General features: G+C 49.1%; 1 protein-coding gene across 1 annotated transcript in view; it reads right to left on the minus strand.

Moving 5' to 3' along the window:
- Nucleotides 1-2275: 2275 nt before the first annotated feature.
- Nucleotides 2276-27284, minus strand: part of ano10b (anoctamin 10b) — a 37092-nt gene continuing 12083 nt past the window's right edge. The window contains exons 9-12 of the mRNA XM_085991195.1: nt 23845-24036; nt 17296-17433; nt 4377-4493; nt 2276-3224 (exon numbers count right to left, since the gene is read on the minus strand). Of these exons, the coding sequence (XP_085847321.1) occupies nt 3096-3224; nt 4377-4493; nt 17296-17433; nt 23845-24036 (576 nt within the window). The 3' untranslated portion in view covers nt 2276-3095. The remainder of the gene's footprint in view (nt 3225-4376; nt 4494-17295; nt 17434-23844; nt 24037-27284) is intronic.

Consider the following 27284-nt stretch of genomic DNA (forward strand, 5'->3'; position numbering starts at 1 on the left):
AGAGCCATAGGGTAAAGACCGCTACCATCAGTCAGAGGGCCATAGGGTAAAGACTGCTACCATCAGTCAGAGGGCCATAGGGTAAAGACTGCTACCATCGGTCAGAGGGCCATAGGGTAAAGACTGCTACCATCGGTCAGAGGGCCGTAGGGTAAAGACTGCTACCATCGGTCAGAGGGCCATAGGGTAAAGACTGCTACCATCGGTCAGAGGGCCGTAGGGTAAAGACCGCTACCATCGGTCAGAGGGCCATAGGGTAAAGACCGCTACCATCGGTCAGAGGGCCATAGGGTAAAGACTGCTGCCATTGGTCAGAGGGCCATAGGGTAAAGACTGCTACCATCGGTCAGAAGGCCATAGGGTAAAGACTGCTACCATCGGTCAGAGGGCCGTAGGGTAAAGACTGCTGCCATTGGTCAGAGGGCCGTAGGGTAAAGACCGCTACCATCGGTCAGAGGGCCATAGGGTAAAGACCGCTACCATCGGTCAGAGGGCCATAGGGTAAAGACTGCTGCCATTGGTCAGAGGGCCATAGGGTAAAGACTGCTACCATCGGTCAGAAGGCCATAGGGTAAAGACCGCTACCATCAGTCAGAGGGCCATAGGGTAAAGACCGCTACCATCGGTCAGAGGGCCATAGGGTAAAGACCGCTACCATCAGTCAGAGGGCCATAGGGTAAAGACCGCTACCATCAGTCAGAGGGCCATAGGGTAAAGACTGCTACCATCGGGGCCATAGGGTAAAGACTGCTACCATTGGTCAGAGGGCCATAGGGTAAAGACCGCTACCATCAGTCAGAGGGCCATAGGGTAAAGACTGCTACCATCGGGGCCATAGGGTAAAGACTGCTACCATCGGTCAGAGGGCCATAGGGTAAAGACTGCTACCATCAGTCAGAGGGCCATAGGGTAAAGACTGCTACCATCGGTCAGAGGGCCATAGGGTAAAGACTGCTACCATTGGTCAGAGGGCCATAGGGTAAAGACTGCTACCATTGGTCAGAGGGCCATAGGGTAAAGACTGCTACCATCGGTCAGAGGGCCATAGGGTAAAGACCGCTACCATCAGTCAGAGGGCCATAGGGTAAAGACTGCTACCATCGGTCAGAGGGCCATAGGGTAAAGACCGCTACCATTGGTCAGAGGGCCATAGGGTAAAGACCGCTACCATCAGTCAGAGTGCCATAGGGTAAGAAACCCATCTACCAGTCAGATTGCCACACGGTAAGAAATACAACTGTCAGACAGTGTCACACCAGATTGTAGCAGCGGAAGGATTACAATCATCAGTCAGTTCCACAGGGTAAGGAACCCAACCATCAATCAAAGGGTCACTGGGTAAGGACTCCAGAGGGGTGGAAGTCAGACAATGCCAACTGTGGGTCAGAGAACCACACAATATACGAAGCTACCATTGATTACAGCACTCAATATTTTTCCGCAACCGAGGATTCCCCTCTACCGTGGTCAACACGGCCCTCAACCGTGTCCTTTCTATCTCCCGCACTTCTGTCCTCACCCCTGCCCCTCCCTCCCGGAACCACGATAGGGTTCCCCTTGTCCTTGCCTTTCACCCCACCAGCCTCCACATTCAACGGATCATCCTCCGCCATTTCCGCTACCTCCAAAGTGATCCCACCACCAAACACATCTTCCCCTCCCCTCCCCTTTCAGCATTCCGTAGGGGCCGCTCCCTCTGAGACACCCTAGTCCACTCCTCTATCACCCCAAACAGCCCTTCCCCTTCGCCTGGCACCTTCCCGTGCAAGTGCAGGAGATGTAACACCTGCCCCTATACCTCCCCCCTTCCCACTGTCCAGGGCCCCAAACACCCCTTCCAGGTGAAACAGCGATTTACTTGTACTTCTTGCAATCTAGTATACTGTATTCGCTGCTCACGATGCGGTCTCCTCTACATTGGGGAGACCAAACGCAGATTGGGTGACCGCTTTGCGGAACACCTCCGTTCAGTCCGTAAGGGTGACCCCGAGCTTCCGGTCACCTGTCATTTTAATTCACCGCTCCATTCCCACTCGGACCTCACCGTCCTTGGCCTCTTGTATTGTTCCACGGAAGCTCAACGTAAACTCAAGGAACAGCAACTCATCTTCCGACTAGGCACTTTGCAGCCTTCCGGACTCAATATCGAGTTCAACAATTTCAGATCATAACCTCGGCCCCTATTACTTTTTTACTTATAATTTTTTCCACCCCTTTGTTTTGGGTCCTCCTCCACCCCCCCCCCCCCACCCCCCACCCCCCACCCCCTCCTTTCCTTTTGTTTCTCTCTCTCACCTGGCAGCTGTCTCTTACCTGCCAGTACACTTCACACCTAATCTCAGCTGCCTTTTGTCTCCACGGGCCTATTACCATCTCGTCTGGCTTCGAATACCTTTTATTGTCTCTTTTGTTTGATCGCAGCCTTTCCTTCGATCTATTTCATTTTCTTTCCAGTTTTGAAGAAGGGTTTCGACCCGAAACGTCAACTCAAATTTCTCTCCACGGATGTTGCCTAACCTGCTGAGTTTTTCCAGCATTTTCTGTTGTTATTTTGGAATGCTGTATTTGCATGAGAAATACTCCCAAGGAAATTTTTTTTTAACTTATTGTCTTAATGTTTCCTCTCATGGCTGTGCAGAAAAACCCTAAAAAAAGAATGCCAACTGGAAGAGGATGACATTTACACCAGATATCCAGAAATAATGAGGATTGCAGACTGACCCTTTAAATAAACAGGGTTCTATTTGTAAAAGAGGAATTGATTATGCTGCCCACCCTTACTCCCAGTCGAGGCTCTAGCTGTGCGTTGTCCCCAGCTGCGATGATTTACAGTTGTGAAAGGTTATTGCTTTAATCAAAATACGCAGCAGGAAATACAAGTAGAAGCCATGGTTCCTGCTGCGGGGAGTGTAGTTTATCAGTGACTGGGTTAAATATATATTTGTGCATATACTGAGAAACTATAAAATAACAAAGGTACTACCCTATTATACATGTAGCAATGTTGGCAATGGTGAAGGGGCAGAGTTAGTTTTTGAGAATCATGCAGCTAAGTTCATTGAACTGATGTGTGTTGAATTTCCCTTGTTGTATGGTTACAGCAAGTTCAGCTGCCTGTTGCTCGTGTGCAGAGAGCTCTCAATAGAATCAGACCGTGTGATTCCATCAGGCCATGTTTCCTTTTCCTCAGTTTCTCTGCTGTGACCTTTATCTGCTTCAACCAACTAAAATAAGGAGAAAATAACAAGCCATTTCAATTCTGAGGGTGATTTAGAAATGAGCCTCTTTTGTCCATCCCCCACATGCCTTCAGCCATCCAGGGCCCTAGCTCTGGAATTCCCTCCCTAAACCTCTCCACCTCCATATTGCTCTGCTCCTTCAAGACACTCCTCAAAAGCTACTTCTTTGACCAAACCTGTTCTAATCACAGAATCACAGAATCCCCACAGTGCAGATAGAGGCCATTTCGGCCCATCGAGCCTGCACCGACACATATCCCACCCTATCCCCGTAACCCCACGTATTTAATCCCCTAACACTAAGGGTCAATTTATCATAGCCAAATCAACCTAACCCGCACATCTTTGGACTGTGGGAGGAAACCGGAGCACCCGGAGGAAACCCACGCAGACACAGGGAGAATGTGCAAACTCCACACAGACAGTTGCCCGAGGCCAGATTTGAACCCGGGTCCCTGGCGCTGTGAGGCAACAGTGCTAACCACTATGCCACTGTGCCGCCATCTTTGGCTCGGTGTCAATTTTTGACTGACTACGCTCCTGTGAAATACATTGGGGCGTTTTACTGCGTTAAAGGCGCTATATAAATGCAATTTGTTGTTGAAATATGAGGAATCTGTCTGCAATTCATGCATGGGCAGTGAGAGGGTTTGAGCTGGGGGTCACTCCACAACAACTATTAGGAGTTGCACTTGCCTCAGGGAGACAGGTATATCCACCTGCCCAGCATGGAGTGCTATTTGATCTGAAGCATCAGTAAGCACACTCTAGTGATTGGTAGCAGAACCACCTGAACCTGCCAGCACTGGATTATGAGGCTGCAGCTCTACCGACTGTGCTTCTGGTTTGCTCCGGATCTCTCCTAATTCATTACGTAGAATTACATAGAATTTACAGCACAGAAACTGGCCATTCAGACCAACTGGTCTATGCTGGTGTTTATGCTCCACACCAGCCTCCTCCCACCCTACTTCATCTAACCCTATCAGCACATCCTTCTAAATTCAGGCCCAAGATTGTCACTGCTGTGGAACACTTTAGGGCATTTTTCTCCACTGAAGGCGCTATATCAATGCAAGTTGTTGTTGAAAGGGCTGCTATGGCTCTTTTAGGCTTTATAGCTAACAAATACTTTACCTTATGCTTGAGGGCTTGAAGGGACTGATACTCGATTCTGTCAATCCTCAGCCTCACCCACTGGGGGATGTCAGGAATAACAAAAGCTAAAATGATCTTTATAGCCAGCAAGGCATGCTGAAACACAGAAATAGTGGGACAGAGTCAGCCTCAGAACTGAAGAAGAATTCACTAGTCATGTCGCTAAGTTAACTTGCAGCAAGAACAAGAAATAGTCTAAACGGTTGAAAATCCAGAATAAAAGCTAAGTACACAAGCAGGTCAGTCAGCACCTGAAAAGATAAGCATCTCCATCAGAAACGTTAACCTATCTGCTCTTTTTTAGATGCCGGTGATCCTGCTGTGCATTTCCAGACATTTCTGTTTACTAAATAGTTTACTGAGTGTGAAACATGCAACCTTTATACTCATTAAAGGAGTTCAACTGCAGCATAGCTAAAGCTATGGGACATTACTGTTTAAGGCATGTGAGTCTGATTGTCAGACTGTGCTCCTTTTGTGATCATAAGATAACTGAGTATATTTGCCAACCCCCTGGTTACTGGGTCCCTCCCAAGGGTATGTGTTTGTCTTCAGACACTGGAGGTTCAGTGCTCTTTCCATCAGTAATATGGATTTTTAAAGTTTACACAATGACATAGTCATATTCAGGATTTCGGCATGTATAATTACAGATACAGCAATTTTACTTAGCACTGAATGTGAGTGCGTGTGTGAGAGTATGCGTGTGTGTAGATGGGGGTCTGGGTGTGGGTGTGAGTGTGCGTGTGTGTGAGTGCGTGTGGGACGAGGTGTGGAGGTGGGGGCAAAGGGCATGGGGAGAATAGGGTAACCAAGGGTCCTGGGGAGTGGGTAATAAAGAAAAGAGATGGGGAATGCTGTCATTTCTCTTCAGGGATCTAAGCTTCAATCTATCCCAGACTGATGTGGTAAAAGACTTATCTCTTTGTCCAGCTGTAAGGGTCCTATGTGAAATGAGTGTGGCCAGTCTCCATCCTGTTCATTATAGGCATAAGCCCATAGGCCAAAACTGCTCAGAATTCAGCATATGTTGACATTAAATTGGCAGCCTATTTCTGAGAGGCTCTAAGTGTGTCTGGCATGACAAATGGAGGCTGGCATAAAAGCAAGTTATTGGAGGCAGAGTATGAGACGTTTTACTCTGTGCCTGGCTGTGCCTGGTCACATGGAGCATACCTGATCTTAGCACTAAGTGCTTAACATGGAAGAACATTCCATTCTCCAGCACTGATCCCTCACCTTGATGTGCACAAAAGAAAGAGAAGGATGAATGGGGAGAAAAATGGTGAAGCTATACAGAATAGTGTGGTAAGAACTGAAGGTCCAGTTCTACTGAGAGGGAGGGAGGGGTGGGGCCACCCTTGCAACCTCTCATGTTATGTCCAGGTTTCTTGGTGGTCCAGCTCAGCCCGTTGGAGCCTGATCAGGGAGGAAGGAAGAAGAGGATACCGTGTTATGTTCCCGAGCAGTGTCTAGATCCCAGCCTTCAGGTACCTGAGGACGGCTGGAAGGGTCATTTTCATCACAATATGAAGGGCGGTTCTTCACACAGTGGTAGATATTTCTATTTATATAATTTCTTTACTTATTTTGCCCCACATCTGTAAAGTAATCTTTTTAAATGTTTTGGTTACACTGGCCACTGTGTATAACGGGCAAATCATAGAAAGGTTACAATACAGAAGGAGGCCATTTGGCCCGTCGAGCCCGTGCCGGCTCTCTGCAAGAGCACTTCAGCTAGTCCCACTCCCCCGTTCTTTCCCCGTAGCCCAGCAAATTTCTTTCCTTCAGATACTTATCCAATTCCCTTTTGAAAGCCACGATTAAATCTGCCTCCACCACCCTTTCAGGCAGTGAATTCCAGATCCTAACCACGCGCTGCATAAAAAAGTTTTTCCTCGTCTTACATAGATACATAGAAGATAGGAGCAGGAGTAGGCCATTCGTCCCTTCGAGCCTGCTCCACCATTCAATGAGATCATGGCTGATCATCCAAATTCAGTACCCGGTCCCTGCCTTCTCCCCATATCCCTTGATCCCTTTAGCCTTAAGAAATATATCCAACTCTTTCTTGAATATACTTAATGAACTGGCCTCCACCGCCCTCTGTGGCAGAGAATTCCACAGGTTCACCACTCTCTGGGTGAAGAAATTCCTCCTCATTTCAGTCCTAAATGGCTTACCCCTTATCCTTAGACTATAACCCCTGGTTCTGGACTCCCCGGCCATCAGAAACATCCTTTCTGCATCTAGCCTGTCCAGGCCTGACAGAATTTTATAGGTTTCGATGAGATCCCCTCTCAATCTTGTAAACTCCAGTGAGTATAAGCCCAATCGACCCAATCTCTCCTCATACGTCATTCCTGCCATCCCAGGTATCAGCCTGGTGAATCTTCGCTGCACTCCTTCCATGGCAAGAACGTCCTTCCTCAGGTAAGGCGACCAAAACTGCACACAATACTCAAGGTGTGGTCTCACCAAGGCCCTGTACAACTGTAGCAAGACATCCTTGTTCTTGTACTCGAACCCTCTTGCTACGAAGGCCAACATACCATTTGCCTTCTTAACCGCCTGCTGCACCTGCATGCTTACCTTCAGCGGCTGGTGTACAAGAACACCCAGGTCTCTTTGCACTTCCCCTTCTCCCAATCTATTACCATTCAAATAATAATCTGCCTTCCTGTTTTTGCCACCGAAGTGGATAACCTCACATTTATCCACATTATAGTGCATTTGCCATGTTTCTGCCCAATCACCCAACCTGTCCAAATCGTGCTGGAGTTTCACGACATCCTCCTCACAGCATACCCTCCCCCCCAGCTTTGTGTCATCTGCAAATTTGGAGATATTACAGCCAATTCCCTCGTCCAGATCATTAATATATATTGTGAACAGCTAGGGTCCTAGGACCGATCCTTGCGGTACCCCACTAGTCACTGCCTGCCACTCGGAAAATGACCCGTTTATTCCAACTCTTTGCTTTCTGTCCGCCAACCAGTTCTCTATCCAAGTCAATACCTTGCCCCCAATCCCATGTGCCTTAATTTTGCACGCTAATCTCTTATGCGGGACCTTATCGAAAGCCTTCTGAAAGTCCAAATACACCACATCCACTGGTTCTTCCTTATCTATTTTACCAGTTACATCCTCAAAAAATTCCAGTAGACTAGTCAAGCATGATTTACCTTTTGTAAATCCATGTTGACTTTGTCCGATCCAGTCACTGCTTTCCAAGTGCTCTGCTATTACATCTTTTATAATGGACTCTAGCATTTTCCCCACTACCGATGTCAAGCTTACCGGTCTATAATTCCCCGCCTTTTCTCTACCACCTTTTTTGAATAGTGGGGTAACATTAGCTACCCGCCAATCCATGGGTACCGTTCCAGAGTCTATCGAGTTCTGGAAGATGACCAGCAATGCATCTACTATTTCTAGGGCCACTTCCTTAAGTACCCTGGGATGTAGATTATCAGGCCCTGGGGATATATCGGCCTTCAGTCCCATCAATTTTCCTAACACCATTTCCCTACAAATACTGATTTCTTTCAGTTCCACCCTTTCATCAGACCCTATGTTCCCCAGCATCTCTGGGAGGTTATTTGTGTCCTCCTTTGTGAAGACAGAACCAAAGTATGAATTTAGTTGGTCTGCCATTTCTTTGTTCCCCATTATAAATTCCCCCGATTCTGACTGCAAGGGACCTACGCTTGACTTCACCAATCTTTTTCTCTTCACATATCTATAAAAGCTTTTACAGTCAGTTTTTATGTTCTCTGCAAGCTTACTCTCATATTCTATTTTCCCTTTCTTAATTAATCCCTTTGTCCTCCTTTGTTGAATCCTAAACTGCTCCCAATCCTCAGGGTTATTGCTCTTTCTGGCCAATTTATATGCCCTCTCCTTGGACCTTATGCTATCCCTAATTTCCCTTGTTAGCCACGGTTGAGTCACCTTTTTTGTTTTATTTTTATGCCAAACTGGGATGAACAAATTCTGTAGCTCATCCATTCGGTCTTTGAATGTTTGCCATTGCCTATCCACCGTCAACCCTTTGAGTGCCATTCCCCAATCAATCCTACCCAACTCGCTCCTCAGACCATCATAGTTTCCTTTATTTAAATTGAGGACCTTAGTCTCTGAGTCAACTACTTCATTCTCCATCTTAATGAAGAATTTGATCATATTATGATCGCTCCGACCCAAGGGGCCTCTTACAACAAGATTGCTAATTAATCCTTTCTCGTTACATAATACCCAGTCTAAGATGGCCTGATCTCTGGTTGGTTCCTCGACATATTGGTCCAGGAAACCATCCCGTAAACACTCCAGGAATTCCTCCTCCACAGTATTGTTACTCATTTGGTTGGCCCAATCTATATGTAGATTAACGTCACCCATGATGACTGCTGTGCCCTTATTGCACGCTTCTTTAATTTCTCTTTGAATGCCATCCCCAACCTCCGCCTTACTGTTTGGAGGTCTATAAACCACTCCCACTAACGTTTTTTTCCCCTTCGTATTTCTCAATTCTACCCATACAGATTCCACCTCATCAGAGCTAATATCCTTCATTACAATTGTGTTAATCCCTTCTTTAACCAGTAATGCTACCCCACCTCCCTTTCCTTTTTGCCTATCTTTCCTGAATATCGAATACCCCTGGATGTTGAGTTCCCAGTCCTGGCCTTCCTTGAGCCACATTTCCGTAATCCCAACCAAATCGTATTTGTTTACTTCTATTTGCGCAGCCAATTCATCCACCTTATTACAAATGCTTCTCGCATTAAGACACAAAGCCTTCAGGCTTGTTTTTTTAACACTCTTAGACCTATTAGAATTATTATTTACTGTGGCCACGTTTGATTTAAACCGTTGATTTCTCTGACTGCCACTTTTGTTTTTCTCCTTCCTATCTTTTGCTTTTATCCTTGTTTCTCTTTCCTCTGTCTCCCTGCTCAGGTTCCCAACCCCCTGCCATTTTAGTTTAAACCCTCCCCCACAGCACTAGCAAACACTCCCCCTAGGACATTGGTTCCAGCCCTGCCCAGGTGCAGACCGTCCGGTTTGAACTGGTCCCACCTCCCCCAGAATCGGTTCCAATGTCCCAGGAACTTGAATCCCTCCCCCTGGCACCATTCCTCTAGCCACGTATTCATCTGAAGTATCCTTCTATTTCTACTCTGACTAGCACGTGGCACTGGTAGCAATCCTGAGATTACTACCTTTGAGGTCCTGTTTTTTAAATTTATCTCCTAACTCCCTATACTCCGCTTTTAGGACCTCCTCCCGCTTTTTACCTATATCGTTGGTGCCTATATGCACCACGACAACTGGCTCTTCACCCTCCCCTTCCAAGATGTTCTGGAGTCGCTCAGAGACATCCTTAACCCTTGCACCAGGGAGGCAACACACCACCCTGGAGTCTCGTTTGCGGCCGCAGAAACGCCTATCTATTCCCCTTACAATTGAATCCCCTATTACTATAGCTCTACCCCTCTTTTTCCTCCCATTCTGTGCAGCAGAGCCACCCCTGGTGCCAGGAAGTTGGCTGTTGCTGCCTTCCTCTGATAAGCCATCCCCCCCAACAGTACTCAAAGTGGTGTATTTGTTGGAGAGGGGGATGGCCACAGGGGACCCCTGCCTGCGCCTAGTACTCTGCCTGTTGGTCACCCGTTCCCTTTCTTCCTGTCCAACCTCTACCTGCGGTGTGTCCAACTCCGTAAATGTGCTATTCACATTGTCCTGAGCATCGTGAATGCTCCAGTATGTGTCCAATCGCAGCTCCAGCGCTGCAATGCGGTCTGTCAGTAGCTGCAGCTGGATGCACTTCCTGCACATGTAGTTGTCAGGGACACCAGAAGTGACCCTGAGTTCCTACATATCGCAGGAGGAGCAGATCACGGGGCCCGGCTGTCCTGCCATGACTTACCCTTTAATTAATTGAATTTAAATTAAATCAATCAATCCCACTAATTACACTACAGTTAACTGGTTTACCAACAGTCCCTGCTACACCAGAGAGACCTTAGAAACTATAAACCAAGTTAAAGTTTAAAAAAAAAAGAGATATACTCACCAATAAAATACTCACCAACCAATCACTTACCTGCTTCCTGGTGACGTCACACTTTGATTACTTTTTACCTCTCTCCCCTGCTGTTGAATTGGTCGGGCTGCTCCTGACTCACTGCCACCGGTTTGAACTGCCGCCGATGCTGTGTTCCCACACAGGCCTGCTCTAGTCGGGCTGCTCCTGACTCACTGCCACCGGTTTGAACTGCCGCCGATGCTGTGTTCCCACACAGGCCCGCTCTAGTCGGGCTGCTCCTGACTCACTGCCACCGGTTTGAACCGCCACCGATGCTGTGTTCCCACAAGGCCCGCTCTAGTCGGGCTGCTCCTGACTCACTGCCACCGGTTTGAACTGCCGCCGATGCTGTGTTCCCACAAGGCCCGCTCTAGTCGGGCTGCTCCTGACTCTCTGCCGTCGGTTTGAACTGCCGCCGATGCTGTGTTCCCACACAGGCCCGCTCTAGTCGGGCTGCTCCTGACTCTCTGCCGCCGGTTTTAACTGCCGCCGATGCTGTGTTCCCACACAGGCCCGCTCTAGTCGGGCTGCTCCTGACTCACTGCCACCGGTTTGAACTGCCGCCGATGCTGTGTTCCCACAAGGCCCGCTCTAGTCGGACTTCTCCTGACTCTCTGCCGCCGCCTTTGGTCCTTTTGCCAATCACCTTAAATCTGTGTCCTCTGGTTCTCGACTCTTCCACCAATGGGAACAGTTTCTCTCTACCTACTCTGTCTAGACCCCTCAGGATTTTGAACATCTCTATCAAATCTCCCCTCAACCTTCTCTGCTCTAGCTTTTCTAGTCTATCCACGTAACTGAAGTCCCTCATCCCTGGAATCATTCTCGTAAATCTTTTCTGCACCCTCTCTAAGGCCTCCACTTCCTCCCTAAAGCGCAGTGCCCAGAATTGGACACAATATTCCAGTTGCGGCCGAACCAGATAAAGGTTCATCATAACCTCCATGCTTTTGTACTCTATGCCTCTATTTATGAAGCCCAGGATCCCGTATGCTTTTTTAACCGCTTTCTCAACCTGCCCTGCCACCTTCAATGATTTGTGCACATATACCCCCAGGTCTCTCTGGTCATGCACCCCCTTTAGGATTGTACCCGTTAGTTTATATTGCCTCTCCTCGTCCTTCCTACTAAAATGTATCACTTTGTACTTTTCTGCGTTAAATTTCATCTGCCACATGTCTGCCCATTTCACCAGCCTGTCTATGTCTTCTTGAAGTCTATCACTATCCTCCTCACTGTTCACTATACTTCCAAGTTTTGTGCCATCTGCAAATTTTGAAATTGTGCCCTGTACACCCAAGTCCAAGTCATTAATATATATCAAGAAAAGCAGTGGTCCTACTACCGAACCCTGGGGAACACCACTGTATACCTTCCTCCAGTCTGATAAACAACCGTTCACCACTACTCTCTGTTCCCTGTCACTTAGCCAATTTCGTATCCATGCAGCCACTGTCCCCTTTATTCTATGGGCTTCAACTTTGCTGGCAAGCCTATTATGTGGCACTTTACCAAACACCTTTTGGAAGTCCATGTACACCACATCAATCGCATTGCCCTCATCAACCCTCTCTGTTACCTCATCAAAAAACTCAATCAGGTTAGTTAAACACAAGTGACATAGAAACATAAAACATAGAAAAATAGGAGCAGGAGTAGGCCATTCAGCCCTTCGAGCCTGCTCCGCCATTCAATATGATCATGGCTAATCCTCTATCTCAATACCATATTCCCGCTCTCTCCCCATACCCCTTGATGCCTTTTGTGTCTAGAAATCTATCTATCTCCTTCTTAAATATATTCAGTCACTTGGTCTCCACAGACTTCTGTGGTAAAGAATTCCACAGGTTCACCACCCTCTGAGTGAAGAAATTTTCTCCTCATCTCAGTCCTAAATGTCCTACTAAGTATCCTGAGACTGTGACCCCTCATTCTAGACCCCCCAGCCAGGGAAAACATGCTCTTTGCATCCAGTCTGTCTAGCCCTGTCAGAATTTTATACGTTTCAATGAGATCCCCACTCATTCTTCTAAACTCTAGTGAATACAGGCCTAATTGACCCAATCTCTCCTCATACAACAGTCCTGCCATCCCAGGAATCAGTCTGGTGAACCTTCGCTGCAGTCCCTCTCTGGCAAGTATATCCTTTCTTAGGTAAGGAGACCAAAACTGCTCACAGTACTCCAGGTGTGGTCTCACCAAGGCCCTGTGCAACTGTTATAAGACATCCTTGCTCCTGTACTCTAATCCTCTTGCAATGAAGGCCAACATACCATTTGCCTTCCTAACTGCTTGCTGCACCTGCATTTTTGCTTTCAGTGACTGGTGTATAAGGTACCCAGGTCCCTTTGTACATCAGCATTTCCCAATCTAGCACCATTTAAATAATACTCTACCTTTCTGTTTTCCTACTGAAGTGGATAACTTCACATTTATCCACGTTATATTGCACCTGCCATGTATTTGCCCACTCACTCAACTCGTCTAAATTGCCTTGAAGCTTCTTTGCATCCTCCTCACAACTCACAATCCCACCTAGTTTCGTGTCGTCAGCAAACTTGGAAATATTACATTTGGTTCCCTCATCCAAATCATTGATATATATTGTGAATAGCTGGGGCCCAAGCACTGATCCCTGCGGTACCCCACTAGTCACCGCCTGCCACCCTGAAGAAGACCCATTTATTCCTACTCTCTGTTTCCTGTCTGTTAACCAATTTTCAATCCATGCCAGTATATTACCCCCAATCCCATGTGCTTTAATTTTGTACACTAACCTCTTATGTGGGACTTTATCAAAGGCCTTCTGAAAATCCAAATACACCACATCCACTGGTTCTCCCTTATCTATTCTACCAGTTACATCCTCAAAAAACTCCAATAGGTTTGTCAAACATGATTTCCCTTTCATAAGTCCATGTTGACTTTATCTAATCCCATTGATATTTTCTAAGTGTCCTGTTATCACATACTTTATAATAGACCCTAGCATTTTCCCTTCTACTGATGTTAGGCTAACCAGTCTGTAGTTCCCTGTTTTCTCTCTCCCTCCTTTTTTAAATAGTGGGGTTACATTTGCCACCCTCCAATCTGCAGGAACTGTTCTATAAACTATATAATTTTGGAAGATGACAACCAATGCATCCACTATTTCCATGGCTACCTCTTTTAGAACTCTGGGATGCAGATTATCAGGCCCTGGGGATTTATTAGCTTTCAGTCCCAATAATTTCTCCAGCACTTTTTTTACAATACTAATTTCCTTTAATTCTTCCTTCTCACTAGACCCTTGGTTCCCTAGCATTTCTGGAAAGTTATTTGTGTCCTCTTCCGTGAAGACAGAACCAAAGTACAGGAAACTTTGTGCTATCCGGAGGTGAGTTATCCAGCAATCTGGAGCCACTGGCAAAAATCAGCAGCCGTTTTTTATTCTTTTTGTTTGTTTTTTTTGCTTTGTTTGAACAGTCAAGCTGTGCAAGGTCTGTAGCTATAGCAAAAGCTTCAGCTACAGAGCTTTAGGGCCACACCCGAGTGTTTAGAAGCTGTTGCTAAGCAACAGTGTTTGTTGTCAAATACGGAGATAAGAATCTCCGTATCTCTCAACATTAACTCTGGAGAGTACGGCGCTTTTTAGGCAACGGCAGCAGCTCGGTCCCGTGGGTGCCGGATAGCACAAAGTTTCCTGTATTTGTTTAATTGCTCTGCCATTTCCTTGTTTCCCATTATAAATTCTCCCATTTCTGACTGTAAGGGACCTACATTTGTCTTCACTAATCTTTTTCTTTTTACAGGAAACTTTTTTTTATCCAGCACCGACTGGACCGATGTGGTGCCGGTTCATCAAAAATTCCGGATAACCGAAAGCTATAGTAAAAGATACGGAGAGCTGACAGCTCCGTATAAAGCAACAAACCCTGTTGCTTAGCAATGGCCACAAGTTTCAAGCGTCTCTGTAGCTTAGCAACAGCTGCAGCCACACCCTTGCACAGCAACAGATGGAGGAAGGCAAGTACAATATGAAGTCAAACTTACCTGAACCTACTCCTGAATTTTGCTGGTTAACCGAGATTTCCGGTTATTTAGGTGCCGGTAAATCGAAAGTTTCCTGTACATACTTGTAGAAGCTTTTACAATCCGCTTTTATGTTCCTTGCAAGTTTACTCTCATACTCTATTATTCCCCTCATACTCTATTATTCCCCTCTTAATCAATCTCTTGGTCCTTTTTTGCTGAACTTTAGACTGCTCCCAATCCTCAGGCTTGCTACTTTTTCTGGCAACTTTATATGACTCCTCTTTGGATCTAATACTATCCTGACTGTTAACTTTGTCCCTGATTATCGTTTCTAAAAGCTTCCCCATTACTGAGGTTAAACTGATTGGCCTGTAGTTGCTGAGTTTACCCTTTTTTGAACAAGGGTGTAACATTTGCAATTCTCCAGTCCTCTGGCACCACCTCCTGTACCTCCTGTATATAGAGCGACCCAAGATGGCGACCGAGGCAGTCCGGAGCTAAGCACTCTCCTGCTTCGGATGGCCCGCACCCCCTGCCGCCCGCTCCCGATGCCGGAGCGATGTTTTCGGCGAGTCGGGCGGAGGCAGCACTGCAGCGGGAAGCGGCAGCAGCAGCCACGAAGACCCGCTTCGGCACGTCGCCCGGCAGCTCCTCGTCATGAATTTCTGTTTCGAACTAGGAGGAGGGTAGCCGGGCATGGCGGTTGGAGGCCGGACATGAGCATGAGAGGCAGGCCCCGGGCCGTTGCAAATTTGAACCGGCGACAGTGCGGGAAGCTCGCAGTTCGAGGGGAAGGAGGGAGAGCCGGGCATGGAGACCTGAGGCCAGACGGTGAGCGTGAGAAGAAGGACACCATATTGTGGAGCCGGCAACAGGGAGGAGGGGTCCGCGGAGATGGAGCGGCTGATGGACATCGCGTTCCCACTGCCATTGGACACAATTGAATTGACTTTTACTGAACATGGCGCTGTAGAATAGCGACATGTCTCTGTGAGCTCCCACAGCCTATTGTGGAAGTGATCAGGGAGTAAAAACATTCCATACATATGGCAAATAAAATTGATTTGATTTGATTAAGGATGATTGGAAGATTATGGCCAGTACCTCCGCGATTTCCTCCTTAACTTCCCTCAGCATCCTAGGATGCATCCCATCTTATCAACTTTAAGTACAGACAGCCTTTCTTGTGGTTCCTCTTTATCAATTTTTATCTCATCCACTACCTCCTCTTTCACTATGACTTTGGCAGCATCTTCTTCCTTGGTGAAGGCAGATGCAAAGTACTCAGCCATGCCCTCTGCCTCCATGCATAGGTCTCCTTTTTGGTCCCTAATCAGTCCCACCCCTCCTTTTATGACCCGTTTACTATTTATATACATGTAGAAGACTTTTGAATTCCCTTTTATGTTAGCTGCCAATCTATTCTCATATTCTCTTTGCCCCTCTTATTTTCTTTTTCACTTCCCCTCTGAACTTTCTATATTCAGCCTGATTCTCACTTGTATTCTCAACCTGACATCTATCATGCACTTTCTTTTTCTGCTTCACGTTACACTCTATCTCTTCCATCATCCAGGGAGCTCTGGCTTTAGTTGCCCTACCTTTCCTCCTCGTGGGAATGTACCTCAACTGTACCCGAACCATCTCCAGTTAAAGGCAGCCCATTGTTCGATTACAGTTTTGCCTGCCAATCTTTGATTCCAATTTATCTGGGCCAGATCTGTTCTCAACCCACCAAAATTTGCCTTCCTCCAATTAAGTATTTTTACTCTAGATTGTTCCCTGTCCTTTTCCATAGCTAATCTAAACCTTATAATACTATGATCACTGTCCCTTACATATTCACCTACTGACACTTGCTCCACTTGACCCACCTCATTCCCCAGAACCAGATCCAGCAATGCCTCCTTCCTCATTGGGCTGGAAACGTACTGATCAAGAAAGTTCTCCTGAACGCACTTCAGAAATTCTTCCCCCTCTCTGCCCTTTACACTATTACTATCCCAGTCTATATTAAGATAATTGAAGTCTCCCATTATCACTACTCTATAGTTCTCTGTAGTTTCCCTGCAAATTTGCTCCTCTATATCTTTCCCACTAGTCGGTGGCCTATAGAATGCACCTAGTAGTGTAATGGTACCTCTATAAGTTTCTTAACTCTAACCAAATAGATTCTGTCCTTGACCCCTCCAGGACATCCTCTCTCTCCAGCACTGTAGCATTCTCCTTAACCAACACTGCCACCCCACCTCCTTTCTTTCTTTCCTGAACACCTTATAGCCAGGAATATTTATTACCCAATCCTGCTCTTTTTTGAGCCAGGTCTCGGTTCTCACCACAACATCATATTCCCATGTGGCTATTTGCGCCTGCAGCTCACCAACCTTACTTACTACGCTTCGTGCGTTTACACACATGCACTGTAAACCTATCTTAGACCTTCTTGTATTCGCTCTTAGTCTGACCCCACCTAATACCGTACTATCTCTTACTCTAGTGCTATCTGTCTCTCCTAATCCTTTGTGCACTAAATCACATTGACACCAATGCACCCGCTATAAGCGGTGGGGACTGTACATGCCCTTTGAATGCAAATTGTACAACAGCTGCACCGATGAACAAACCAGCATGAAATTTTGGAAAAACACATTCCAATACTTAACTGTATTACATGCAAAACTATTGTATTCCTCTCCTTGCTTTAACTGATGTTGTGCTGTGCGTGCATCTATTGTGATTTGCCAGTGTGCCTTGCAAGATAGAGAAGAGTGAGCACTAAGGACATTCACTTACCTCCACTCCAACGGTCCAGATCAACACATCCTTAAATGTTAAATTGTTTTCTGCACAATAATCTTCCACTTGAGGGGAAATACTAATTAGCAAACAGTTGGTGATGACTGACAGAAATCCTATCATCTCAAAAGCAGCCTGTGAAACAAAAGCATATAGTGAGAGATGCACAGGTTCATTAAAAGAATTTCGAGGTAATTTTTTGATATGCCAGCCACAAATTATGTAACAAATACCTGTTCACTGACCTTAAAACCAAAGGGCTAAAACTTGAGTAGCGCCCCATTCTTAATGGGGAGGAGCCTTGCACAGCGCGACCCGGGACCCAGGGGATCGGAAGTGCTGCCAAAAGAGCCCGACACTCAAGATAAGTGCTGGGCTCTTGGAGCGCCGCCAGCACTCCGCGCTGGGGGGCCGTTCAGGTGGCCGGGGATGGGAGCGCAGGCAAGTGCTGGCAGGTGGCCAACAACAAAAATGGCCGCCCCGCACCTCGCCTTTAAATTGTGCCTCCCCGGCCGCAGGTTGACTCCCTGACCCCGTCAGACATAGCGTCCGGTGGTAAGTCAGGGGGCACTCCCAAAGATCATAGCTGGGGCGTGAGCAGGGTGCTGTGCATGGCGATGATGTCATCGCTGGCAGTGCCGTGCGCCGCAGGGCCACTGCTAACCTCCCGGGCACTAGTTGCTTTGCGCCCCCTGTTAGCAACCCAATTTTTCCCCCAAAATAGTTAAACTTTGGAAACAAACACAGAGACATTAGCTTGCCGTTCAGTGCCTTTTATCTTCTTGTTGTCAATTAATTTGATAATTAACAAAACTGCTTTAACCTAACTTAAATACTTCCCTATTGACAGAGAGTCGCATACAGCCTAAATGTAATGCCTAATTTGCGGCTGCTTTCAGCACATTGGAGAATTGAAGCTGGTTGGAGCTAAATGATTCATTTGAAAACAGACTGGAACCCCACTAGAGTCAATTTCAAAGTGTTCCACTCCACGGTCCTAATTTAGTCACAGGCCTGTGAACAACTACTTCTGATGTCAATTTTCTAAGAACATAGATAAGATGGAAGAAGAAAAGGCCAAAGGCTGACCTGTCTACAGAACTATCATGGACTCGATTGAATCTAATCAATCCTCCTGAGGGAGACCAGCAACCACCCAGTTAGGCCTCCAAGTAGGTAAAGCTCTGTGAAATGTCTCCCTGACACCCAAGAGTAATCAAGCAAAATCTCACTACATTAAACCAACAACACTGCCTGGTCTCACTGCACAGGTGGTTTAGCTGCAGTCCCAACAAACCATGAACTAGTCTGTTGTGATAAGCATTTGATTATGTGTGACCATCCTTATGACCTTGAATCTTGTTTTGAAACAGATGTAGCTAATGTGTTAACTGTTTTAGCTCAGTGTCTATTTCATGTTGCTACTCCTTGTTGGCAGGAAAGCCATAAGAGCATTCAGCCAAAAAAATAAACAGCAAGGGAAATGACCAGAGATCTGCTACAACTCAAATCCTTCCAGTAAGAGAGTGTCATAACGGGGTGGCCCAATAATTACATTAAATAGGTGTTAGCTGTGGCTCAGTGGTAGCACTCTAGCTTCTGAGTCAGATGGTTGTGGGTTAAAGCCCCACTTCAGAGACTTGAGCTGACAATTCAGTACAAGAACACAAAGAACACAAGAATTAGGAGCAGGACTAGGCCATACGGCCCTTCGAGCCTGCTCCGCCACTCAGTAAGATCATGGCTGATCTTCAACCACAACTCCACTTTTCTGCCTGATCTCTATGTCCCTTGATTCCCCTAGAGTCCAAAAATTCATCTATCTCAGTACTGAGGGAGTACTGTAATGTCGGAGATGCTGTCTTTTGGATGAGACATTAAACCATCTGGCCTCTCAGGTGAACGTAAAAGATCCCAATGTGGCGACACGCCACCACTGGACATAATCCGCTCACGGCGGCATAGACAGTCTAAGCAGAAGCCCCCAGCCGGGGGCCCTTTCCTCCAGCAACTTGTTTCCCGCAGGGACAGGCTGCCGGGAGCACTTCCTGTCTGGGAAGTATTTAAGTGGATGCGCGGGCTTTTCTAGTTCCTGTCTTGCCATGAGGCTGAAATAAAAAGCTGTACTGTTTCACTGGCTCTGGTCTCGACTCCCACGTTTGCCGCGGTATCTCAACACTGGTGACCCCGACGCTCAGGACGAATCCTAAGCTAGCATGGCGGATACAAACGCAGTCACGGTTAAATTACCAGACTTTTGGGAGAACCTCGCCGAAGCCTGGTTCGTTCAAGCTGAGTCCAGATTCCGGCTGAAAGGCATTACAGTCGACGCCACGAAGTACGACTACCTCGTCGCCTCGCTCACCTACGCTACAGTCCCCAAGGTTTGGGCAGCGCTGCAGAATCCACCAACGGAGGGCAAGTACGAACATCTGAAGGCTGCGCTACTTAAAAAATTTCAAACATCCTCTTACCAGCGCCACTGCCAACTCCTGGACCTCCCCGGCCTTGGTGACGCTTCACCATCAGACCTGCTTTCCCACATGCTGTCCCTCTCAGACGACAAAAATCCCGCCGCCCTTTTTCGCACGCTTTTCATTCGGCAGCTCCCCGCCAGCATCCGCCCGCTCATTGTGGAGTCCGACTCCACGGACCTGAATGATATAGCCGAAAAGGCCGACCGGCTGCTCTCTGCACAGGCCGCTCGCGACGTCGCGCCCGACCTCACGGCAACGACCACGCGGTCTTCCCGGGCCGCTAGGCCCGACCGCCCTACCACTCCGGGTCACTGCTACTACCACACCCGTTTTGGCGCTAGGGCTCAACGCTGCACGCCACCGTGTACCTTCAAACCCCCCCCCCCGCACCGGCCCCCGCGATGGCCGTGGGGCAGAAGGAGCCCCTACTGTACGTCACTGACGACAGAACCAACCGCCGATTTCTGTGCGACACAGGGGCCCAGCACAGCATCACCCCTGCCTCCGCCCTCGAGATCCAACGCGGCACACGGGGTATCACACTGGCTGCAGCCAACGGCTCTGAAATCCGCACATATGGCACCCGCATGGTCACGCTCGACCTCGCGGGCCGCCGCTACCGCTGGGAGTTCCTCACAGCCAAGGTCCTCTGCCCACTCATCGGCGCCGACTTCCTACGCGCCCACGGCCTCCTTGTCGACATTCCGAGGCACCGCCTCGTCGACATCAACACTATGGCCCCCATCCCCGGCGCCTTTACCCCGGCCCATTCGGCCGGCCTGACGACCTACTGCCTCGCCAGAGCCACGGACGACTACTCGGCACTCCTAGCTGAGTTTCCCGCCCTCACTAACCCGACCTTTTCGGCCAAAGCCGCCAAGCATGGTGTGGAACACTACATCCCCACCACCGGCCCCCCAGTTTCTGCCCACGCCCGCAGACTCAACCCGGCCAAGCTGGAAATCGCGCGGGCCGAGTTCACCAACATGGAACAACTCGGCATCATCCGCCGCTCCAGCAGCCCTTGGGCCTCGCCCCTCCACATCGCCCCCAAGCCCGGCGGAGGCTGGCGCCCTTGCGGGGACTACCGCCGCCTCAACGACGCCACCACCCCCGATCGATACCCGGTGCCACACATCCAGGACTTCTCGGCCCGACTGGCCGGACGAACCGTCTTTTCCAAAGTCAACCTGGTGCGCGGTTACCACCAAGTCCCCGTACACCCCGCGGACATCCCCAAAACGGCCGTCATCACCCCATTCGGCCTGTTCGAGTTCCTGAGGATGCCCTTCGGCCTCAAGAATGCAGCCCAGGCTTTCCAGCGCCTTATGGACTCAGTCCTCCGGGACCTGAACTTCCTATTCGTCTATCTAGACGACATTCTCGTGGCCAGCTCCTCCAAACAGGAACACCTCGAACACCTTCGCATCCTGTTCGGGCGCCTAGCCCAACACGGGCTCATCCTCAGCCCGGCGAAGTGCCAATTCGGCCTAACCGAGATCGATTTTCTCGGTCACCACATCACCCCTGCTGGGGCCGTCCCCCTGCCCAACAAGGTGCAGGCCGTCCAGCAATTCCCTCGCCCCACAACCATCAAGGGCCTCCAGGAGTTCCTCGGGATGGTGAACTTCTACAACAGGTTCATCCCCAGAGCCGCAGCCCTCATGAAGCCCCTATACGACTCCCTCCGAGGAAAATCCGGCAAGATGGACGTAGCCTGGACCACTGACACGGCAGCCGCCTTCGACGCCACCAAAAACGCGCTCGCCGACGCCACTCTGCTCGCGCACCCGAGGGCCGATGCCCGAGTCGCGCTCACCACCGACGCCTCCGACCACGCGGTCGGGGCCGTGTTCGAGCAGTGGGTCAATGGCGCATGGCAGCCACTTGCCTTCTACAGCCGCCAACTGCGCCCCCCGGAGGTCAAATACTCCACTTTCGACCGCGAGCTTCTCGCACTCCACCTGTCGGTCCGCCATTTCAGGTTCCTCCTGGAAGGCCGCCCCTTCACCGCGTATGTGGACCACAAGCCACTCACATACGCGATGGCCAAGCACACCGAACCCTGGTCCGCTAGGCAGCAACGCCAGCTCGCGGCTGTCTCCGAGTTTACTACGGACATTCAGCACGTCTCCAGTAGAGACAACGTGGTCGCCGACTGCCTTTCCCGTCCCGCCATCTGTGCGAATCACCTCGCGGTCGACTACGCACAACTAGCAGCGGCCCAGCTCACGGACCCAGACCTCCTCTCGGCGGCTACCAGCCTGCCAGGGCTACGCCTAGCCAAGGTCGCGCACGGGCCCGAAGCCACGGCAGTCACGTGCGACGTCTCACTCGGCCAACCCAGGCCGGTCGTCCCTGAGACCTGGCGCCACCGCGTCTTCGACGCGCTCCACGGGCTCTCTCACCCGGGTTCCCGCGCATCCGTCAAACTCCTCTCCAAGCGCTTCGTCTGGCGCGGCCTCAGCAGAGATGTTCGGACTTGGGCCACCTCCTGCCTCGCCTGCCAACGGGCTAAGGTACAGCTGCACACCAAAGCACCCCTGGGAGACTTCGAGGTAACCAGCCGCCGCTTCGACCACGTACACGTCGACATCGTCGGTCCCCTGCCGCCATCGCAAGGCCAAACTTATCTCCTCACGATGGTCGACCGCTACACACGCTGGCCTGAGGCAGTGCCGCTGACCTCCACCACCACAGCCGACATCGCCAGGGCGTTCGTTAATACCTGGGTTGCGAGGTTCGGCGTACCGGCCGACATAACCTCCGACAGAGGCGCCCAGTTCACCTCCGAACTCTGGACGGCCACAGCACGCAACCTCGGGGTGACGCTCCACCGCACCACGGCATACCACCCGCAGGCCAACGGACTTTGTGAACGCTTCCACAGGTCACTCGAGGCCTCACTCCGCGCCGGCCTGCAGGACAGTACCTGGACTGACCGCCTACCGTGGGTGCTACTCGGCCTACGCACCGCGGTCAAGGAAGACCTCCAGTCCTCGGCAGCGGAGTTAGTCTACGGACAACCGCTGCGCGTCCCAGGCGAATTCCTTCCGGAGCCTACCAAGCCTTGGTCGGCCGAACAGCAGCGGCTCGACTCTTTCTCTTCCGCTCAGCAGTTCGCCCCACTTCCGGTCAACCGACACGGCGAACTCGCACCTCACGTCCCGCCAAATTTACAGCAGGCGCGCTTCGTCTTCGTGCGACACGACGCGCACCGCGGGCCCCTGCGACCCCCGTACGATGGTCCGTACGAGGTACTACAAACCGGGGACAAGGTCTTCAAGCTGCGACTCGGCGACAGGGTCGAGACAGTCTCCATCGACCGGCTCAAACCAGCACACACAGAACCAGGGGAACAGGTCCCCGTGGCCCAGCCTCCAACTAGAGGCCGTCCCCCCGGCAAGCCAGCACAGCCGGCGGCGAACCGCCCGACCCAACCAACCAGACCGACGACCACTCAGAGCCGCTGCGGCAGAACCATTAGACCACCGTCACGACTCGTCCACTCCTCCTAAGCGGATTCTGGGGGGAGCTCTGTGGTGACACGCCACCACTGGACATAATCCGCTCACGGCGGCACAGACAATCTAAGCAGAAGCCCCCAGCCGGGGGCCCTTTCCTCCAGCAACTTGTTTCCCGCAGGGACAGGCTGCCGGGAGCACTTCCTGTCTGGGAAGTATTTAAGTGGATGCGCGGGCTTTTCTAGTTCCTGTTTTGCCATGAGGCTGAAATAAAAAGCTGTACTGTTTCACTGGCTCTGGTCTCGACTCCCACGTTTGCCGCGGTATCTCAACACCAAGGCATTATTTGAAGAAAAGCAGGGTAGTTCTCCCTGGTGTCCTGGACAATATTTATCCCTCAACCAACATCACTAAAAAACAGATTATCAGGTCATTATCTCATTGCTGTTTGTGGGACCTTGCTGTCTGCGTGTTTCTTGCACCAGAAGGAAAAGGTCTTTTTAGTCATCTAATCATGCTACCACCTATAAGAAAAATAATGGCTTATCAAATAAAGCTCTACCCATTGTGTCTGTAGGGTCAGTCTGATGAATGCACTTTCTCACCTGCCAGACTCCTATATTTGCTGCCGGAGAGATGAAAGGCTTTCGAAAGAGATGACAGAGCTTCAGAGCATCCATTCGGATTTCTGTGATGTTGTTCACAACAATCAGTATCGCTGTCAGTGGGTAAATGCAGGAGAAAAGGCTGACGTAACCGAACTGAACAAACAGCTCCATGTACTCATCAAACATTCCCTAGACAGGCAGAAAGGTGACAATGAGCACAGGAGGACTTTGAACGGACCTCTAATACAAGTAATAGAACAATGGTTCACTGACTAGAAGGTTGTGAGTTCAAAGCCAAGGCCGCACCCCCACATCACTGTAGTGGACTGTATCAGTTCTCAGCTGGGCTGTGATACAGAAATTGGGATGTCCCAAGGAAGGGGAAGGAAACATTGTGCACGCCATCCATTTGAATTATAGCTTCCTGCTTGTCACTCACCGATTAATGGAAGTTTTGGAGAATTCTGTGAGCTAGATCTGGCGCTTTTGAAGAAGGAATGGTTTTTCCTTCCCAACCCCTCTCAAATTATTTTCTACAATGTTGTTAACTACCTTGGAGTCAATCGACAAAAGTGCTGTAGTTGTACTGAGTTTCGCTACCAGTAAAGTCATTAACACAGTGAGGTTCATGGTAGGGTCTAGACTGTCCCACTCATTCCTTTTAGGGCCATTGAAATCATTCTGCTAAGGAAGATGCTTCCACTGAGATGTTTCCTAGCCACAGGCAGCCACACTATATGACGCTTGGACAAATGGTATAAGGAACAGTGCCTGTCAAATCAAGAGGTCAATCAGAGAGGCAGAAAAAACAGGAGTCACCACCAGGGAACCATTTCAGAAATAAATGAGATAGGCAGCACATAAAAACAGCATTGCTTTTCCTGTCCCTACGAGATGGAGTGGCTCATTTCTACAGCCTGACTGAGGACTGACAAAACTCTGAGTGGATCTGACCGAGTCTGACTGATGGGCAACTCTGGGACTTGAATTATTTCATTCCAGCCAGCTCCTAATCTGAAGCGTCTTTAAAAAAGAAATTCAATTTTTCTTTTAAAATTATACCAATCCCTGTGATCGTTAGGGCTTCTTTGTAGAAGCGAGATGGAGGGTAATGGTCCTTAAAATACATATAGATTTTAACTGACTCCTTCTTATTTTAATTTCAGTGTACGGGAAGAAAGATTAGTCTTTGGACTTTTTTGAAAATAGTAATTCTGAACTGCCCCAGCACATAATGAGATTTCAGGGGCGCATCAATATCACATTTTTGGGTTTTTACATTAAATGGAGTAGATCTTGACCTTGTGCAATAGTGTAAATCAGATGATAGTGAGTCGGCAGTCCGTTTTACATCTCTCCCATTTTTTATTTCCATTGGCTCAAAATGAAGCAATGGCAGTTTGCGTCCGATTCTCCTGGCTACCCCCTCTGCTACCAAGCTGTTAGTTCCTGCTTCCCCCAATGTGCCAGATGTCAACAATCCCAATACTGGCAGACTTTGCCCTTCCTCAGTGCTCCAAAATCTCCTCCTCAGTACTACTGGACACCAGAGCCTCGCCCGCACCCCCTCCCGCCCCCACCCCCCTCCCCCCTCCCCCCCCCCACTGCCCCCCGCACGCCCCCACCCCCTCAGACTGCCCATCTCACTCCGAGATCCCAGGACATTTTCTCAGAACTTACAGAACCTTAGACCATATTCCCAGTGCTCCCTGATTCCAGAACTACCCAATGCTGCCAGATCCTGAGACCTCCCTCACCAATGCCCCAGATATCAGGATCCCTCTCCTAGAATATTAAATAGAATTACATAGAATCGTACCTGTGATGGGTCTTTGAAAGAGCTATGCAGTTAGTCCCACTCCTAGTGATCCCAGATCCAAGCATCTGCCCCAGTATTCCTAAAGCCTCCCCATCCAATGTTCCTGGAACACTGGGAACCCCCCCCCCACTTCCACCCACCCCACCTTTCCCAGTACTGCCAGACCACAAGGCCTCTTTTCTAATGCTTCAAGATCCCGATGGTGGCCTCCAATGCTGATAAGCTGGTATCCCTGGCAATGCTACTTGGCACCCATCTTCTTATAAAACCTCCAGTTCACTGTAAGAAATGCCATGAGAGTTCTGCTAGTACCTTATTAAAAATATATAGAGGAAAATGAGGACAGAAATAAAAGTGAAAATCAAATACAACCGACATCAAGAACATGGCAGGGCCCAGTGCTGTCACCTTCCCATGAAGCAATATTGCCCTCATGTGGAGAAAATTAACAGATAAAGTAAAACTACATCCCAATACACAGAAAGAACCAAGAACTAGTGAGGGAAATGAATCTGTGAGCAGACAGGAGCATATGTTGAATTACACCAGATGCAGTGATAGCATCTTAAAGAAATATTGAATTAATTTTACTTGAATTATATTGAAATAGGGACCACGCAGCACTAGAGGGAAAGCCAATGATATCAGTAGGGCCGCTCCACAGCCCACCGAGTAACACCATTCAAATTTAAGGTGAACATATTTCCATCTTTCTTTAATCATACTACATTATTGCACACTGTTCAGCACCATTCGAGACTCGTCAGATACTGACGCAGTCCGTGTCCATATGCAGCAAGACCTGGACAACATTCAGACTTGGGCTGACAAGTGGCAAGTAACATTCGCACCACACAAGCGCCAGGCAATGACCATCTCCAACAAGCGAGACTCTAACCATCTCCCCTTGACATTCAATGGCATTACCATCGCTGAATCCCCCACTATCAACATCCTGGGGGTTACCATTGATCAGAAACTGAACTGGACCAGCCATATAAATACTGTGGCTACAAGAGCAGGCCAGAGGCTGGGAATTCTGCGGCAAGTGTCTCACCTCTGACTCCCCAAAGCCTTTCCACCATCTACAAGGCACAAGTCAGGAGTGTGATGGAATACTCTCCACTTGCCTGGATGAGTGCAGCTCCAACAACACTCAAGAAGCTCGACACCATTCAGGATAAAGCAGCCCGCTTCATTGGCACTCCATCCACCACCTTCAACATTCACTCCCTCCACCACCAGCGCACTGTGGCTGCAGTGTGTACCATCTACAAGATGCACTGCAGCAACTCGCCAAAGCTCCTTCAACAACACCTTCCAAACCCGCGACCTCTACCCCTTAGAAGGACAAGGGCAGCAGACGCATGGGAACATCACCACCTACAAGTTCCCCTCCAAGCCACACACCATCCTGACTTGGACCTGTATCGCCGTTCCTTCACTGTCGCTGGGCCAAAATCCTGGAACTCCCTTCCTAACAGCATTGTGGGTGTACCTACACCATATGGACTGCAGCGGTTCAAGAAGGCGGCTCACCACCATCTTCTCAAGGGCAATTAGGGATGGGCACTAAATGCAGGCCTAGCCAGCGACGCCCACATCCCATCAATGAATA

This window comes from Somniosus microcephalus, chromosome 6 (genome assembly GCF_052327205.1).
Source record: "Somniosus microcephalus isolate GS21.2 chromosome 6, FLI_Smic_1.0, whole genome shotgun sequence".
Classification (NCBI taxonomy): domain Eukaryota; kingdom Metazoa; phylum Chordata; class Chondrichthyes; order Squaliformes; family Somniosidae; genus Somniosus; species Somniosus microcephalus.